This window comes from Raphanus sativus, chromosome 2 (assembly GCF_000801105.2).
Source record: "Raphanus sativus cultivar WK10039 chromosome 2, ASM80110v3, whole genome shotgun sequence".
Lineage (NCBI taxonomy): Eukaryota > Viridiplantae > Streptophyta > Magnoliopsida > Brassicales > Brassicaceae > Raphanus > Raphanus sativus.
The window spans coordinates 2,491,415-2,510,143 of NC_079512.1; the positions used below are offsets into that span (position 1 = coordinate 2,491,415).

The 18,729-nt window shown below is 35.3% G+C and overlaps 5 protein-coding genes across 5 annotated transcripts; 3 read left to right on the forward strand and 2 right to left on the reverse strand.

Annotated features, from left to right (window-relative positions):
* The first annotated feature begins 6,866 nt into the window (after positions 1 to 6,866).
* Positions 6,867 to 8,043, forward strand: LOC130505360 (uncharacterized). Its single transcript, XM_056999960.1, has 5 exons — positions 6,867 to 7,031; positions 7,123 to 7,390; positions 7,523 to 7,607; positions 7,686 to 7,794; positions 7,849 to 8,043. The coding sequence occupies exons 1-5, from the start codon at positions 6,867 to 6,869 to the stop codon at positions 8,041 to 8,043; spliced, it is 822 nt and encodes a 273-aa protein (XP_056855940.1).
* Positions 8,044 to 8,474: 431 nt separating this feature from the next.
* On the reverse strand, positions 8,475 to 8,949 carry LOC130505400 (uncharacterized protein At4g04775-like). Its single transcript, XM_057000000.1, has 2 exons — positions 8,785 to 8,949; positions 8,475 to 8,711 (listed from the first exon to the last, which is right to left on the reverse strand). Exons 1-2 carry the CDS (start codon positions 8,947 to 8,949, stop codon positions 8,475 to 8,477), a joined length of 402 nt encoding a protein of 133 aa, XP_056855980.1.
* A 2,624-nt stretch (positions 8,950 to 11,573) lies between these two features.
* On the forward strand, positions 11,574 to 14,269 carry LOC108827461 (uncharacterized). Its single transcript, XM_018600867.2, is given in 14 exon segments — positions 11,574 to 11,770; positions 11,935 to 11,966; positions 11,968 to 12,039; positions 12,104 to 12,204; positions 12,278 to 12,356; positions 12,442 to 12,502; positions 12,589 to 12,728; positions 12,806 to 12,896; positions 12,985 to 13,033; positions 13,129 to 13,242; positions 13,358 to 13,505; positions 13,588 to 13,680; positions 13,763 to 13,874; positions 13,963 to 14,269. Coding segments are annotated over 14 exon segments (1,254 nt in total). The 5' UTR covers positions 11,574 to 11,709; the 3' UTR covers positions 14,064 to 14,269.
* A 515-nt stretch (positions 14,270 to 14,784) lies between these two features.
* Positions 14,785 to 16,005, forward strand: LOC108831165 (peptidyl-prolyl cis-trans isomerase-like). Its single transcript, XM_056994665.1, has 2 exons — positions 14,785 to 15,497; positions 15,619 to 16,005. Exons 1-2 carry the CDS (start codon positions 15,141 to 15,143, stop codon positions 15,814 to 15,816), a joined length of 555 nt encoding a protein of 184 aa, XP_056850645.1. The 5' UTR covers positions 14,785 to 15,140; the 3' UTR covers positions 15,817 to 16,005.
* Positions 16,006 to 16,206: 201 nt separating this feature from the next.
* LOC108841300 (uncharacterized) lies at positions 16,207 to 17,471 on the reverse strand. Its single transcript, XM_018614074.2, has 2 exons — positions 17,196 to 17,471; positions 16,207 to 16,958 (listed from the first exon to the last, which is right to left on the reverse strand). Exons 1-2 carry the CDS (start codon positions 17,274 to 17,276, stop codon positions 16,392 to 16,394), a joined length of 648 nt encoding a protein of 215 aa, XP_018469576.1. The 5' UTR covers positions 17,277 to 17,471; the 3' UTR covers positions 16,207 to 16,391.
* Positions 17,472 to 18,729: the final 1,258 nt, after the last annotated feature.

The following is an 18,729-nucleotide window of genomic DNA, read 5'->3' on the forward strand; positions in this document are numbered from 1 at the left end:
ACTATATGGTGGATATAGTATAGCACGTTTACATTATATCGTGAAGTAATAGAATTCTTTTTATTGGTGATAGTATAGTATAGTACATATTGGTGAACTAAATAGAATACTTTTTATTAATCGTCAAATGGAACGATACATGATAAGATCTCTAAACTCAAACCTCAACCCCACCTTCTAAATACTAAAACTTAAATCCTAATCACTAAACCCTAAACCCAAATAGAATGGAACAATATATATATAGTATGGTACATATTGGTGACAAAATAGAACATTCTTTACTAAACCCAAAATCTTAATCACTAAACCCTAAACCCAAGTATAAAACCTAAACCCAAATAGAATGAAACAAACTAAACTCAAATCTCAACTCCCACCTTCCAAATACTAAACCCTAAATCTTAATCACTAAACCTTAAACCCAAGTATAAACCCTAAACTCAAATAGAATGGAACAAACTAAACTCAAATAGAATGTAACAAACTAAACCCAAACCTGAACTTCCACCTTCCAAATACTAAACCCTAAATCTCAATCACTAAACCCTAAATCCAAGTATAAACCCTAAACCCAAATAAAATGGAAAAAAACTAAACCCAAACCTTAACCCCCATCTTCTAAAGACTAAATCTTAAATCTTAATCACTAAAACCATGTATAAACTCTAAACCCAAATAGAATGGAACAAAATGCATAGAATAAAACAAAAATAATACATTTTTTATTAATTGTTAAATAGAACGATATATGATAAAATGTATAGTAACAAACTATTTTGCATTACATAACATGAATATAACATTCATAATACATATTGCTTTACTATTCTATTCCATATGCATATAATAGAATAGAACACAATATTACAAAAACTGTTCATCTTCTCCATCAATTCTGGATAATTTACAGCGATAAAAATAATTGTAACAAGCGACATCAGTGGGATTAGTAGATGTAACCGCCTAGTAAACCGAAGAGATTAGGGCGATGGAAGGAAGAGCTGACACACCTCACGGCGGCGCCGTTTACGTCGTCGGCGACTCCATAGATTTCAGACGCGCGGAGCTTCCTGTCTGTAGCCAAGCGACCCGTTGCAGATGGATCTGTTACTTTCTCGTCTCTTCTGTAAATTTTGAAAGCAGTGAACCAACAACTCAGACAACTGAATCCTCTTTGCAAACGCCTTTTGTTAGTCGAGCTAGTGTCAAGATTGTAATCAAAGAATGCAGTGGAAACAATCTGAGAAGAAACTACTCAAAAGATTGTGATTCTAGAAGGGACACGTTCTATTTTTCCAGAATACTAATTATTAATTTAATTTTTCTTTTGTAGCAGGTTTCTCCAGTTTCAAGCAGGGGCAATACAGCAATATTATATAAAAGACATGTGGAACAGTGAAAAGTTAGGGTAATTAGCTACTCAATGAATTATTAATTGTTTGATGGCTGTAGAGTGCAATTTCCCTTAATTTAACTTCAATATTTGTATGTACTTGGTGGATATAGAATTCATATGAGACTATGAAAACTAATAATAAAATAGGCTTTCTATTAAGTTTAAAACTGCAACTAATAATAAAATAGGATAACTATCCAAAACCAAATCAATAATAATAGAAAATATAATCAAAAATAGGTAAAAGTAGAATAGTAGCGGAAAATTTAAAGCCTGTTGGTACATAATCTTCATATAGGTAACCACCTAGCCACTTTTTCAAAATTTTCCTTCTTGATTCGAGTAGTGGTGCTTGTTTTGGTTACTGAGGTCTGATCAAACTCTTCCTCGAACATCTCGGTAGGTCCTCCTCTCGATTCTGCTTCAGATAGACCACTTGGATCACCTTGCTGCAACAACACGTCTTCCATTAACATAAGGGATCCCTGATTTTTAAAAGAAATAGAAACATTAGGTACCCAGAAGTCATAACTTGGAAATAAACTAAGCGAGGACAAAACAAAACACCATTCTACTTACTTCCGGTGCGGCTGAGATGACTATATTTTCTTGTTGAGAGTTACTAACGATTTGGTCCTGAAAAGATACACAAAAAGTTGACACTAACTAATAATTCCAGCGGACTGAGTTCATTCGTAATGCACCGGAAGGAGTAAGAAAAGTCGTGGATGATATATATATCACTATCGAATAGGGTTTTACATTTTAAAGTTTGTGCATTGAATGTAATCAAATCAAATACATCTGTTAATCAAGCCAAATTAGACCTATAATGAAGGGAAAGAAAAAGTATTATTGGAACAGTAAAATTAAGTATGACCGATTTTTTTGCTAATTGTGTTTCAGGGATCTCCATATATATATCGACAATTAACATATAATTCAAATCATTGATCGAAGATTATAAGATTTGTACGTTGATCATGTTTAGTTGACTGGCTACAATCACTTAAAATAGGCTGATAATCAAGAATCAAAAATATTTTTTTGGAATTTTATAATTAAGTTTAAAATATTTTGGTAACTGCGTGTTGATTTATCTCCATAAATAAACCTAATTATCAAATTATACCAATCAGCTAGGAGATAAATCAAAGCCATATTTCATATATATTCTGATTTGTATCTTGATCATTTTTACTTGATTGGCTTAAATCAAATTAAAATCAGGCAGTAATCAAACCAACAAATCAAAGCCATTTTTCGATTGTGTGTTCATATGGAAATAACAGTAGGTCAGAATATTTGACTTAAGACATTTTTATATTTGATTTGAAAATGGCTTTGATAAACTATAATCTATGTAATTGCATATGTACTAAAGAAAACGTTTTCGATTATATGGTTGTTGTTAACAAAATTTAAAAAATTTGGTAACTTCGTGTTTGTTTAAAAATTTTCTTAGAGGTTTAAATTGTATGTTTTTGTTTTTAAAAAAATAAGAGTTATATGTATCAAATTCAAACGTTTTGTTGTAAAGCATTACTTATAGAGGATCCTTGATTAGTAACTTTTAAAAACATAACGAACCATATGAATCAAATTAAAATGAGCCAGTAATGCATTGGTGATCTATATATACTATACTTCCCAAGTATAATCTTGTTTTTCATCAAGGATATGTAACTTTTTAAAACATAACGAACCATAGGAATCATATAATTTTATTTCTCATAGAAAAAGTATAGTTTTGATTGAGGTATCATGACAAATCCTCAAATCCTCAACAAATAAGTCACGTTGTGTCAAGCAATAGTCTTATCGTAACATATATTTTGTCAAAACGTGCATGTGCATAACATAAATCACTCCATCCCAACGTGATTGGGGTACAAATGTTTCCATAAGTGGAACATAGTAACTGTCGGAAGGTTTTGGTTCATAAAATGAGACATATAATATATGATCATTAGAGTGTCATTAGAGGTAAATATTCTGAGGAAGGATGGGCTTTTAAGAAAATGCTCTAAGGTGGAGTGTGATGATGACACCTAAGCAATGGCATGATTGTAAATCACACATGACTATAAGGTGAGTTTCAAAGTGCTTTCCTCAAATAATAGAAATGTGATGTCACAGAGAGTTTTTATAACTATAGTAACTAAAAACTAAGAATATGCCTCAAATATAAAAAAGTGTAAGAAATATCGCTAATCATATCAATTAAGCCTAACAACTAGGTGGTGATTGAGTTATTACGGAAATATTGCGATTTGATTAGGGACTGAATCCTAAATCAATCATGCTTTGCGGAAAGATTGCGATCATGATTTCCTCAACTTTTAAATCGATGAAATCATAATTATTCATGATTTGCGAGATTTCATATTCAATAGTGGCATTTTTTGGAATATGATTATGGTTGTATCATAAAAAAAAAATTACGATAAATTTGAATAAAGTGGCGAAATAATTATGATTTCATCGTAAATCATGAAATCACTTTTGAATCATCTTATAATATAGATATACTTCTTTTATATATATATATGTGTTCTTACAACAAAAATATATTTAAGATGTAGCAAACATATGAATCATAAAGAAATTAAATATTATAAGCTAAAACATATATAAGATGTAGCAAATATATTATTTTTATATTTTATGTTTATCGTAATTTAAAAGAAGTATACATTATGTTATTGTCAGAAAGAATACATCACCAAAATATAAAAGAAGTATATAGTATGTTATTGTCTGTATAAACATAAAATATAAAAGAGACATATAAAAGTAACATTTCCTGCGAGCATTATAACTTCTGTATAAACATAAAATATATAAACATAAAATATAAGATATAGTTTATGGTTTAGCATGAACGTAAAGCATTGGACATTAAAAATAGAATTAAACGCTCAGGTACTCCTGCCCGAAAAAAAAGAGCTGAGATACTCCTGCCCGAAACTGCCCAGATTTAGAATTAAATAATTCTTTATTTAAATACGAAAATTTATTAAAAGACCACATGACCAACAGAAACTTGCATAATTACAACCCAACCAGAACCATTTCGCGGACCATCCAGACCCGATCTATGAAATTCGGATATCTTTCTCTGTAACTTTCGAAATCTTTGTAAGAATTGGTGTGATTGTAAATATTGGTGAAACTGTACATCGTAATAAATCATCAACAATATTCTGTATATAATACTAAGTTGAACTAAATTTAACTAAATCGCACTTTTAAATTTCAAATGTTTTATTATGTTTTTTTTTTGGACAGAGTTGTTGTTATTGATATATTTATTGAATTTTGAATTTAAAAAATAGTTTATATGATATAAATAGATTTTGGCCAAACTTAGAAATGTTGTACATATTTAATAAAAGTAGAAATGTTGTAAAAAGTAGAAATGTTGTAAGAGTTGATAAAACTAATCTCCAAATGGCTAGTGAAGTTTATTTGTTAAAATAAAAGTAGAAATGTAGTTAATTTGTTAATGATATATTGAAGTTAAAATATACAAAGATTAGTTTATAGAGAGAAACTAGAGGATTGAAACTAGAGACATTACATTATGTCAAACATAGTGAAAGTAGATAAAACTACATGCCATAAACTCGAGAAATAAACACCACAACTAATCTTCAATTGGCCAGTTGGCAGCTGTCAAGTGAATTTCATTGCAGAAGTCCCAAACTTCACATTGCCAGAAACAACGATCGCACTTCCACTGTGTTATTGATCCATTATAGGAGACTACAAACACCGGTTCTTCTATTGCGGAGCACCAGCAATCATTTGAGAAGATGAGATTCTTTATTCTTTCAAGTAGTGACATAAACTCTTGAGGTTTGTCGTAACCCCAATGGCCTGAGGGTAGATCAGTCTGGATCATACAATTCATCCGATGAACAAACTCACGACTAAAGTTAGGATATTTGTGAAACAACCCTCCATCATCTACACTAAACGCTAAGTTCAGCATTCCATCTACAAACTTGGCTAACTCCAATCCTCTCTCAGCAGCAAGATGGATTTTCTCTCTTCCTTCATCAAGTAAATGAAGTTGAAAGAACTCATGCATACCTCGTAGGTAGATGGCCTCTGGATTACCGGCTTGGTAGTACCTAAGTCGGAATGTTCTTACAGCATTAACCTCATTAATCCAATCATTAAAGCCAATGAGATTAGCAGATTGGTAGAAGTAGTCGTCTCTGCCTATTTGATTGAACCCGGAGAAAGCAATTCTAGCACTACCGAAGTCCCAGATGTGGTTTGTTGCTACCTTTGAGAGAATCTTATGGAGGATGGAAGGAGGGACATATTCCAAGTTGAAGTTCGACATAGAGTACAAGGATGATGAAAAACTTGAGAGATATTCGTTTAATCGAGTAAATGGAAAGATTTACGTGTTATTTATAATAGAGATAAGATTGCATTTACTATCCCACTTAAGGGTGTGATTTGATAGACGGCTTAAGACACGACTTCTCACTGCAAGTACAGGGAATAAGAACAGGTGTGTTTGAATAAGTGAAACTATGTAAAAAACATTAGGTGAGAAAAAAATGTCGTTTCAAAGCAACACTACACGACTTCTCACGCACGTTTCGGACTGCAACAGTCGTATGTCAAGGAAAAATTTAGTGAAACTAAGTGATTTTTGATTGTCTAAATTTATGAAACTAAGAAAAATTTAGTCTAGTTATATAGAACTATTTAAGAATTAACAAATTTAGATATTCTATTGTTTTATATTTTGCAAAACTCTAAATAGAAGCAGAATCGAAAAATTAATTATACGGAGTGGATTATTTAATGATAACAAACAGTATAAGAAATAATAATTGAAATATTTAGTTTGAGAAAAATCTGTCATTTCATGATTTATGACCTGATTTATAGCGTCGTGACCTTTGATATTTGCAACGCTACACGACTTCTCACGCACGCTTCTGACAGTTTAAGTGAAACTAACTGATATTAATTGTCTAAATTTATGAAACTAAGTAAAATTATATTGAATTTATAGTGTAAATATATGGAACTATGTAAAAATTAAAAAAAATTAGGTATTATATTGTTTTATATTTTGAAAATTAATATAATATTATGGATTATTTACTTTTTTGGTAGGATTATGAATTATTTACTGAGCAAGCAATAAAAAAGATCATAAAAATGGTTGAGAAAAATCCAGTAATTAATGGTATTGATGGACAGAGGAGAGAGTAATTAATCGATTGAAAAAGTCTCTAATAATAATCATTACACTCGCAACTCTACACTTGCATTGAAACCAAACGTGAAACGTCACAACGCTACACCGAGTTAGTTAAACTACACAACTCTAGAATCATCACCATTGCATTTAGTTAAACTCCAACTCTGCAAATTCTCTCATTTCATCTCATATCCGAGTTCTATCTTCTCTTCTCTCATCTCTACAAACAAGATGACAGACTACTACAATAAGCTTTCCCAGATTTCTGAGGCTTCTTATAACCCCGACGTCAAGGCTTGGCGTTTCAGAGTCAAAGTACACAGGGTCTACCCTCTCTATTCCTCGGTTACCAACAGGGTTATGCCTTTCTATTCCTATGTCCTAGTAGATGAAGATGTAAGTGTTTTTTCATCATCTCTCAAGTTTTTCATCATCTCTCAAGTTTTTCATCATCATTTAACTTGATCCTTGTACTTTATTTATGTAGGGGTGCAAGATGGAGATGACCGTTTATGGGGATTATGAAAGTTTTAGAGGCCTCGAAAACAAGGAGGGAGAATGGGTGGAAATCTTTCGGGTAGGAGTTGAACGTTCCTATGTAGGTTTCAATGCAACTAACTCTCGGTTCAGACTAACTGCTTCGCCACTCACACAAGTCCGCATGATCGATCCTCTGAACAATCGGCTTTTCATGGACTTCAAGAACATCCATGCAATCCCTCACATGTCCCACAGGGAACGAAACTATCCCATAGGTATGAATGCTGCTAAAATAAATATATTCACATATAGTCACATATTTAGTTTCAGAACTTTGTATGACTCTGTAGATGTAAGTGAAACTAAGTGAAACGAACTGATTTAGTTGAGTTACACTTATATGGTAGATACAATTGGAGTGGTCTTCAATACGGAAGCCCGTTTCGATGACCCTGCAAGACCAACGGTGATTTTTTACATAAGGGACAACATGTAAGTAGAAAGTAACATATGATCCAAGCAAAATTTATTTATATTGTAATTGACACACGTTTTCTTTATTCTGAATAGTGACATTCAGATTAAATGTGTGGCAACTGGCAAGCAGGCCTATGTCTTCCGGGATGGTCTTGAAAATGTGGAAGGTAGACAAGTGATTGTGACCCTTAAGATGTGGAATGTCTGCAACTGTTGGAGTAAGTGTAATTTCTGTGGCTAGTTTTGAATATGATAGTGGACTAAAACGTTTACTAAAATCATTTACATTAATACATATTTATTTGATCCTCCTGATCTATGGCTTGAGACCGAAGGTGGACTTTCAGACTTCAGGTTCAATCCGCGTTTGACCGAGGTTGAGGACTTCAGGCAGTCTCTACTAAACAGCGACCCTTATGTTCAAAAATATGGGATTGAAGGTCTTGTGTAAATCGTGTTGTTCTCACTGTTATGATCTTGTGAAAATCTCGTTGTTTCAACTTGTTTCACTTAATCTCACTTGTTTGAACTTTTGGTTTCACTCAATCTCACTTGTTTCAACTTTTGGTTTCACTTAATCCCTTGTTCCAACTTCTGGCTTAACTTAATCCTCTGTTCGACTTTTTCGTATAAATAGGTCAGATATTGTGTTAGTTTCACTTTCTCAATTGTCTAACATACTAAAAATAATAGACACTTTTTCGATAGATCAAACCACATGGTTGTTCAACTTCGCATAACTTAGAAAAACATAGCTTAGCAATAACAGTTACTTTTTCGATAGATCAAACAACATGGTTGTTCAACTTCGCATAACTTAAAAAAACATAGCTTAGCAATAACAGCTAGTTCTAGGAATCGGAATTCTCTTAGGAATTTCAATTACTTTTTGTACATCATAATTCCTAGAACTAAAACGATGGTAAGAAGAACACAACCTCCTGATATCTTTATCATGGGAATCTTTTTGGGACCTTCGCGGATATCTCCTTCGTTCCTTATTGTTGCTTTGAGACTCTGAACTTCTTCTTCGAGTATTCGAACTTGGTAGTCCAGCTGCTGTATCTCATCGGTGAAGGCTTCATCAACCCATTTGAAGACATGATTGTCGTTCTCGAGCTACATGATTTTTTTTCAAAACGAGTAAGCGTGATTCATAAGCGTTCCATATGTAAACAACAAACGGATGTACCCTCTGTGAAGCCGCAGAGAGACACCGATAATACCGGCGATATGGGTTTTGATTGCTTCTGGAGATGAGCTCGGTGACGCCCACCCCGCACCAACACCTACTAGGTATCCCCGGAGTTCGTACCCGTCTCCGACCACCGGTCGTGGATGATGAAGCGGCAGACATCTAGGTTTTTGGGAGGGGAGGGAGTGAGGTCGAGGAGAGAGAGGAGAGAGATTTAGGGAAGAGAGAGAAAATGAAGATAGCAAATGGGGAAAACCTAAAAAAGGGTGTTTAATACTTCGATTGAACGATTCTGGGGTTTTAGTAAATTGGGAAGAGGGAAATTAGAAATTCGAAAAGCTGAGCGGGAAAATTAATCCCAGGGTTTTTTCTGTTGTAAGTTTCACCAAGTACTCAGTTTTACAGAAAGCGTCAAAGTTGCACTTTTTAATTATTTCTATTTATCTTAGTTATACTCTACTTAAATTAATGATTTTGTGGTTATACCAATGCAATTATGTTTCCTAAGTTCATTTCCCATACGATCACGTACATATAAACTTGATTTCGTGCCATAGAGTTATCAAATCTAACTCAGTCAGTTTCAGCGATAAAGCTATGACAACACATTGTATTTCCTATACGATTGCTACGAGCAATGAGATGGAATTTTAATAATTTTAATAATTCTTATTAAATCATAATTAACGTAACACTACTAGTAAACTAAAAGCGTACTACTTCCATGACTTATAAAATTAAATTAAAAACTTTAGAATTTACAATCATATTATTCAGTTTACATAACGTAGTTATACCAGTTTCACTTAGTTATACAACACACAAATAAAATTTATTTCACCTCACAACGTTCCCATATGATAAAAACACCAAAACCGAAAGTGAAAGGCAAACATCAAAACAGAAAGTGAAAGGCTTAGTACTTAATTTAGAACATAATTTACATCAAAACTGAAACCGAAAGGTTTACAACATACTCTTCTTCTGTTTCTTGTGGGGATGTTCATCGTCCTCCAAACCTGTTCCCACATTTTCTTCTTCTCCATATCCACTCTCACGCTCACAATAGTTCCTACTACAAGAGATCTCTCCAACTCTCGACAGTTGCTCGGTTATTTGAACTATTTGTAATTCTTCGGTGTCCTCCACATGCAAAATACTTCTCCTTTCCTCTCTATCCACTGATGTTAGATAAACAAACACATCTTCATCATCCAAAATATATGATTGTCTCTTAGGTTCCACTACCAATGGAATGTAACCCAAATTGAGCCTCTTCGTAAACGGATCTATTCCGATCTTCCTGCATATCCTCTCTTTCAACAACGAATAAGTGATCTCCTCCAACGATGATGTATTAAAGGATATAGCATACAAACGAGCATCGGTTGGAATCCATTCATAATCATCTCCATCCTTAGAATAATGTCCATCATAATCAAAGTGTATGTTCGTCGAAAATGGACACATTGTCTGCAATAAAAACATTTAACCACTTAAAGTTATACTTGTTTTTTCAGTTATACCATTCACGTTATACTTGGTTACACAGTTACACCATCAAAGTTATACTTCGTTATACTTGGTTATACCATGTCACAGAGTTGTGTCAGTAACCAATTACTGATAAGCAAGCAAGAACGTCTAATCTTCGATTGAATCATCATAATACCCGACATTCAATCATTCCTTTCCGATCCTCGATTAGTTCATGAAACCCAAATGAATAAGAATTTTTCAATTTCCGATCCTCGATTAGTTCATGAAACCCAAATGAATAAGAATTTTTCAATTAAAACTATAAATTTGGAGTCGAGTCTTCAATTCAAAACCAAATTGTTATCAGCTTTGATTCCCGACATTCAATTATGAGTTCGTCTATGGTGAGATACATACCCTGTATAACGGAATTAATAGCTCGATGATCCAGCATCCAAGCGACGAGATCGAGTTCGATTGCGAGGAAGAACAAAGAGGGAGGGAATGACGAAGTAAAGGAAGTATCGAGTATTCTATCGAGTCGATTCCGAGTCGACTTGGGAGAGGCGAGTGGAGGAGAGGAGAGAGAGATGAGAGTGGATCGATTTCGATTAATTTATGAGATTCTTAATTTATTCATTAAATTGGTCAGGGGTATTTTAGATATTAACCACATTCTTCAAGAGTATGAAAATAGATAAGAGTATAGCAGATCACATAAGAGTATGGTAGATCACTTTTTGCCTCATTAAGAGTACCTGAGCACTTAACCCTTAAAAATAAACACATCACGTAAAGCACATCACGTAAAGCACATTATAACAAATGTATTAATAAGATATGTCCATTAGAATGACATGAGAGGTAAATATTCTAAGTAAGGATGAGCTTTTGAAAAAATGGTGTGAGGTGAAATATGGAGTTACCATATAGGAAATGACACACATGTAATAAACACATGAGCAAAAGGTTAAATTGATTAGTGGTCTCCTCAAATAATAGTAAGGGGATGTCCATTAGAATGGCATGAGAGGTAAATATTCTAAATAAGGATGGGCTTTTGAAAAAATGATGTGAGGTAAAATATGGAGTTGTCATATAGGAAATGACACACATGTAATAAACACATGAGCAAAATGTTAAATTGATTAGTGATCTCTTCAAATAATAGTAAGGGGATTTTCTTTGTAGGTAAGAAAGTAGAAATAATAATTTTTTTTTTAAAAATGTAATGTAATGTAATGTGTCTTGAATATTATGATGCTATTCCAAATAGGAATATCCCGGTGGGATGATACACTTTCGATTAGATATACTTTCTCCTTTCTTCACTATATACTTTTATTCTATCTCCCGGCGACCGAGATAGAATAGATCGGTTGCTGCTTTGTAGAGTGTGAGATCAAAACACCTGGTAGGATCCCTGTGTCTGTTATTGAGACGATGGGAAGCTCAACGGAGGAGAAAGTTGTGGCTGTGATCTTGGTCGGTGGTCCGACCAAAGGTAAAAAAACCCCTTAAAACACTTTGCCTTTTTGCCCTGTGATATCTCTCGTTTGATCTCTAACGAACTCCTTAAGATTCAGACAGTTCTTGTCCGAATGCTTAATGTGTTTTTTTTTTTGCTTTCTGAATCTGTTTCGGATCTTGGATCCACACACACAACAGGTACTCGGTTTCGACCCTTGTCCCTGAACATTCCAGAATCCAAAGCCTCTGTTTCCCATTGCCGGACAACCAATGGTGCATCACCCAATCTCAGCTTGTAAAAGGGTAATAACACTTTTGTCACTGATCTTCTCAAAACCTCAGATCATAACACTTTTACTCGCTGCAGATTCCCAACTTAGCTCAAGTTTATCTCGTTGGCTTCTACGAGGAAAGGGAATTTGCACTTTACGTCTCTGCCATTTCCAATGAACTCAGAGTTCCCGTCAGGTTCTCTCTCCTCTTCTTGCCTTGCATCTCAATCATCAGTCTTTGCTCATCTTTGTTTGTGGGGGTTTATTAGGTATCTGAGAGAAGACAAGCCACACGGTTCTGCTGGTGGTTTGTATCACTTTAGAAATCTTATCATGGAAGACAACCCGGTTAGTCTCCAAGGGATTATTGTATCACATCTTTTTTCTTATTTTTTCACATCTGACTTCTTCTTGTGTCTACTTTCCTTTGCAGTCTCATATCTTCCTCCTTAACTGTGATGTTTGCTGCAGCTTCCCCTTGCCTGAAATGCTCGGTTTGTTTGTACTTTTTATTTTCTATGTCCAGATTCAAACATCCTTCTTTACTACTGATAGTTTTGATACTTTGATCATTCAACAGAGGCTCATAGGAAATATGGTGGAATTGGAACTCTTCTTGTGATCAAGGTTTCTCCTGAATCAGCAAACCAGTTTGGAGAACTAGTTGCAGATCCTGTTACCAATGAGCTTCTTCATTACACCGAGAAACCCGAAACTTTTGTATGTACATTGATGATGAACTCAGATCTTTAGCGTTCTTCAAGTTTTTGATTCTTTATCTTGGGAAACACACACAGGTCAGTGACCGTATTAACTGCGGTGTTTATGTATTCACACCTGAAATTTTCACTGCCATAAGAGATGTTTCCTCTCAAAGGAATGATACAGGTAAAGTAACAAAGACCTTATGCTACTTCCTTCTCTTGGTTAAGTATACAAACATCACTTCTTGTTTCCCCTTTTGTGTTTGTCTTAGCGACTCTGAGACGTGTTTCAAGCTATGAAGCTCTTCGACCGGCAACAAGGTTTTGTTGATTTTCTCTCTCTCTCTCTCTCTTCATACATTAACTGAATAAGTCTTTTTGAACTGATGTTTTCCAAACCCCTTTTTTTATAATAGGATACCGGCAGATTTTGTGAGACTGGATCAAGATATCCTTTCACCTCTTGCTGGGAAGAAACAGCTTTATACTTATGAGACTATGGACTTCTGGGAGCAGATTAAATCTCCTGGGTATATATATGCCATTGACCCTTTATATATAGTTCAAAATCCTTAGCACTAGCAGCAACTGAAACAGGGGAAGTGTTATGGCTCTGACTTGTATGAGTTTGACTTTTTTGCTCAGAATGTCGCTGAGGTGCTCGGAACTCTACCTATCCCAGTTTCAGCTTACATCTCCCCAAGTGTTGGCTAGTGGTGATGGAACAAAGAGCGCCATAGTGATTGGTGATGTATACATACATCCTTCTGCAAAAGTACACCCAACTGCAAAGGTAAAGTAAAGTAAGTAAACCCTCTGGTTTTGTCCCTTGGTGAAGTGTCACAAAGACGTTCTGTTTTGGTCCTATAAAACAGATTGGTCCCAACGTCTCGATCTCTGCAAATGCTCGTGTTGGACCGGGTGTCAGGCTCATCAGCTGTATCATCCTTGACGATGTTGAGATCATGGTATGTATGTCTTTGCTTTACTACAACATCAATGAGTTTAAAAAAATTCTTCTTGAGTGAATGTTTTTTTTCTTTTTCACAGGAAAATGCAGTGGTGACAAACGCAATCGTTGGTTGGAAATCTTCGATCGGGAGATGGTCACGTGTCCAGGCTGAGGGAGTCTACAACTCCAAACTTGGTGTTACGATTCTTGGTAAAACTGTTTGCTATCCTCACTTCATTTGTTTTCGCTCCTCCTCCTTACAGTCAGAAAGCTAACTTGGAATGTAATGGTTTTTCAGGAGAGTCGGTTGCAGTTGAAGACGAGGTTGTGGTGACGAGTAGTATTGTTCTTCCAAACAAGACACTCAACGTTAGTGTTCAAGACGAGATCATCTTGTAATTGAATCAAGAACCAACCCAAGGGGAGCCATACCATCTCCCTCAGTGTTGTTTACTGGAGAATCACAGAATCAGAGATGTATGTGGGAACTCTATACACATGAATCATTTCTTTACTTTTGAATTAACTCTTCAACTTTTGTATCAGATTTCATCACCCTATACTTAGAGCATCATTATTGCAAAAACCCACTTGGGTTTCTAATTTTTTTTTTTTTTTCATTTTTTTTTGTCCGAATTTTTTTTAAAAAAATTAAAAACGTACCAACTGCGGGTCGCCACATGTCGTGGGGCTCGCAAACAGCAAGAGAAACCAATCCTTCTTTCGCGATTTTGGCGTTGAGTTTGTTGATGTTGTGTAGGGTCCACATGTACTTTTTCTCTTCAGAACTCCCAAGAGAAACTGCGTTATTAATGCTCTTAGTCACAGCTGCTGTAAAAGGCATTGAAGTTTTGGCAGTTTCAAATACAATGTTATTGCTACATGGGGCCATACTCTAATCTATACAGTTTACTCGAGTCAGCTTCCTCACTTATGTTTCAAATGCGGAATCCAATACACAGGATGTTGTGGCGTAGTATAACATTTCGTTATTTCTATTCACAAACTACGATCCCTACATCTTAATGAGTATTCACTGTCAGAAACTAGGTTCTACAAAGGCCATAATCACACGCATAAACGTTTCCTTGGGGATCACGCAACGCAATGCATACTTGATTTATAAATCAGAAACTAATCGGGAAAGCTTACCTTTGGTTTCTTTAGTCGGATTTGGTTGAACCCCACAGTTAAATACCCTAATCTCTCTCTCTCTCTCTCTCTCCTCGCATCGTAGCAAACCCTAAATAAATCTGAGATCAATTTCCTCCGATGGCGAAAAACCCTAGAGTGTTCCTGGACATTGCCGTGAACTTCAAGACAGTTGGTCGGGTCGTGATAGAGCTCTGGGCCGACACGACCCCGGAGACGGCTGAGAACTTTAGGTGTCTCTGTACAGGGGAGAAAGGAATAGGGGAGTCTTATGGTATACCACTCCACTAAAAGGGATCCATCATCCACTCTGTGAGCCCAGGTATGATGTGGTACGTAGGAGATATCACTCACGGGAACGGATACGGAGGACGCGAGTCGATCTACGGGCATGGCCATGTAGTCACGGACGATAAGTTGATAAAGAAGCACGACCGTAAAGGTGTCCTCTCCATGGTCAGCTGTGATGTTGAAAACGTCATCGGGTCTCAGTTCATGCTCCTCATGAAGGAGTATCCTGACCTCGATGGCGACCAGATCGCGTTTGGACAAGTTGTGCAAGGGTTTGAGGTGATCAGTCAAGTTGAGCAGATGGTCGGTTATGGATTGCGTTACCCTTTCCAGCCTGTGACAATCGCCGACTGCGGTCAGCTTGATGAGGCTGGTTCTGTCTCAACAATGGTAACTTTTGTCCTTCTTTGTTTGTTTGCTCTCTCTTATTATTCAGTTTTAATATATATATATATATATATATATATATATATATATTTTATATATGTATATTTTTTTTAAATCATGCCAGGTAGGTTGTTGTGTCCCGGAACATGTTGACAAGATGCTCAAACATTTGCGAGCTTGGCAACTGAAGACCACCGAGATGGAGACTATACTGTCAAAGCAGACCATTTCATATCAAAATGGAAACCTAGAATTCGAGAGAGTGGAGTCCCTTGCTCTGTATAAGCTGTTAAGGGTACCTTGTATTGTACCCACAGAATAGTAGAGCAGTCGGTGCCACAGGAAAGTGGAGGAGAAGGCTCCTCTCGTCATGGCATACCTGAAGAGCACTCTGTGGCACATGCAAAACAAGAGGAAGGCGATGGTCTCGTTTAGTAGCCTTCTGCTTGTTTTTTAATGTTATGTTTCATTCGTTTACCTTCTTGTTTTAATTTGGATACTATTAAACTTGTTTGTGGCACTTACGATAGGTTCAATAATGTCTTTTTTTTTTTCAAAACCAATGAGACATAAAAGATGGTAGAAGATCATCAGCTTCAACAGAAAAACCCTTTTGAGAAACTAATGTAAAGAATGTGATCAGAGTACAGATTATCCATACAACCATTTCATGTATTGAATAACAAAGTACACTGTAACATGGTTTCATTTTTATGTACATCACACATGACTCACAAAGTATGTATGGAATGATATTTTTCGAGATGACATTGTAAACAACAAACCCACAAAGCTATTGTTCCTGATGAAACTTAGACACACCAAGGCAACAAACAAAAGAAAAGAGAAAACCTATTTGACGTTTCATTGAAGCTCTCTCTCCATTCTCCTCGATCTTTAATCACTACAATCATCAAGTCCGTGAAACGCTGAAGACAAAGGAACTGGGTCACCACCACGTTGCTGCTGGAAACTAACTTCTCCAATGTTACTACTTGTCTGCTGATTCTTATACTTCTTCCTGCAAGCCGGGCAAAGTCCAGTGTCTTCCTTGAGATTCTTATAGCAGAAGAGACAAATCTTATACCCGCAAGAACACAGTTCGAATTGTAGATCAGTTTCATCCATCTTTTCAGCGCAAAGGGGACAGTCATCATCTTCTTTCTTCTGATCATCATCTTTAAACATCATGCTCAAGGCATCGCTGTAATCATCATCTTTATTCTCATCACTCTGGCTTGGATCTTCTTCGTTAGACATGCTCAAGGCATCCCTGTAATCTTCATCGCTAGAACCGTCATGCGCATCAACAAAAGCTTCTTCCTCAGTGACCTGCTTAGAACAGCAGAAGCAGTCGTCGTTGTCCACACTACCGGAATCTTCGTTCTTGATGACACTCGTGGGGCTACTACTACCTCCTGCAGAGAGACCACTCTCATCGTCCTCATCAACACTCCGATTCGCCTGTAACCAAGATTCAACGTGTGTATCTATAAAAGATTCATACATACATCCATGACGACCTTCTGAACAAGAATCTATTCACAAACTACGATCCCTACATCTTAATGAGTATTCACTGTCAGAAACTAGGATCTATGATGAGACTAGACTTGGTACAAAAAGCCATAATCAGACCGCATAAACGTTTCCTTGGGGATCACGCAACGCAATAGTCAGAAACTAATCGGGAAAGCTTACCTTTGGTTTCTTGAAGAAATCACTCGAAGTGAGAGAACCATGGAGTAGTTGATGAGAGTCGGTGATCGAATCAGCAACCATGACTATCTCCTTCTTTGGTGCAATCTCAATTCTCAAGGAGAAAGAAGAAAGAGAGAGAGAGAGAGAGAGAGAGTAATGTCGAAGAACAAGCGAACCCTAATCCCCTTTTGATGGGAGGAGGATATGGGAATCGAAAACTTCTCTGCTTACGTTCCTCTTCTTGTGTTTCTCTCTGTCTCAGGAAGAGAAGCCAAGCCTCTCTGACTCTGACTCTGACTCTGACTTTGTGTCTATTATATAAACCCGGTTATGCATGCTTATTCAGATAATTTAACCCGGTTCGATGGGTATTTACGTAGCTATATCCCCCTGCTGTTTTTTTTTTTGATTGGTCATCATTATTGTGGCAAAAACGACGTCGAGTAGCTGGAGCTTTAGTCCGGGGTGGACAAATATTCCGTAAAATTTGATTTGATCTATTATTTGTTTTGATTTGATCCAAAAAATCTAGATATCTGTAACTTTAAAAATTGAAACAAATACTAAAAATACAATATCCGTCAAATAAGAATCAAATAACAAATATTCATTTTTTTAAAACAAATATCAGATCGATACGTAATGTATATATGCATATATATATATAATTTAATATCTTTATGTAGATTTTTAGTTATTTTATCCGTTAACTTAATTATTTGCTCGTTAATTTTTTTAAAATACCTAGTTTTAAAATAATTTTTAATGAAATATTATGATTTCATATTAATTTTTTTCTTTTTTAATTTATTTGAAAATGAATTTTTTATTATTTTTACCGGATCGACGGATTGAATCGGATATCCGGTAAAATATATTGATTTTTTCGGATATCCATAACACTAAATATCTGAAACATCGCGGGTCGGATTGAATCGAAAAATCGATTATTCGTACATGGCGGATCGGATCACAAATATCTTTAAAATTTTGGATATCTGCTCTGTGCCCGGCCCTAGCTTTAGTTTTATCGCTTCTTGGTCTAATATAGGTTCTACCTTGCAAGTATATATAGAGCCCTAAGGGTATGACTGGTTTCTTTGTTACCACTTAAAAATGTATCGTTTGCGGTTAGTAATGGTTGACAGCGTTTCAAAACAATCGTACATATGGCTACAAATCGTTTCAAATTAACTGAACCTCTTGAAATCAAAAGCTGGTTCCAGTTAGCGTTTGCGGTTGCGGGTGGATAAATTATAAAAATTAATTTTAAAAATTTTAAATTAAGAATTAATAATGGAAATATTTTAATTAAAAATATATACACATTTATATATTAATTTAAATTCACAAACAATTTCATAATTTGTTTTATGAAAAATTTAAACTAGCTATTATTAGATTTTTAAAAAAATTTATATACATAATATATAAAGATATACACATATATAAAACGAAAAAATATTCTTCTAAAAGTTTTAGTATAAATCTTCAATAACAAATTATTAAAATTATAACTTTCAACTAATTAAAA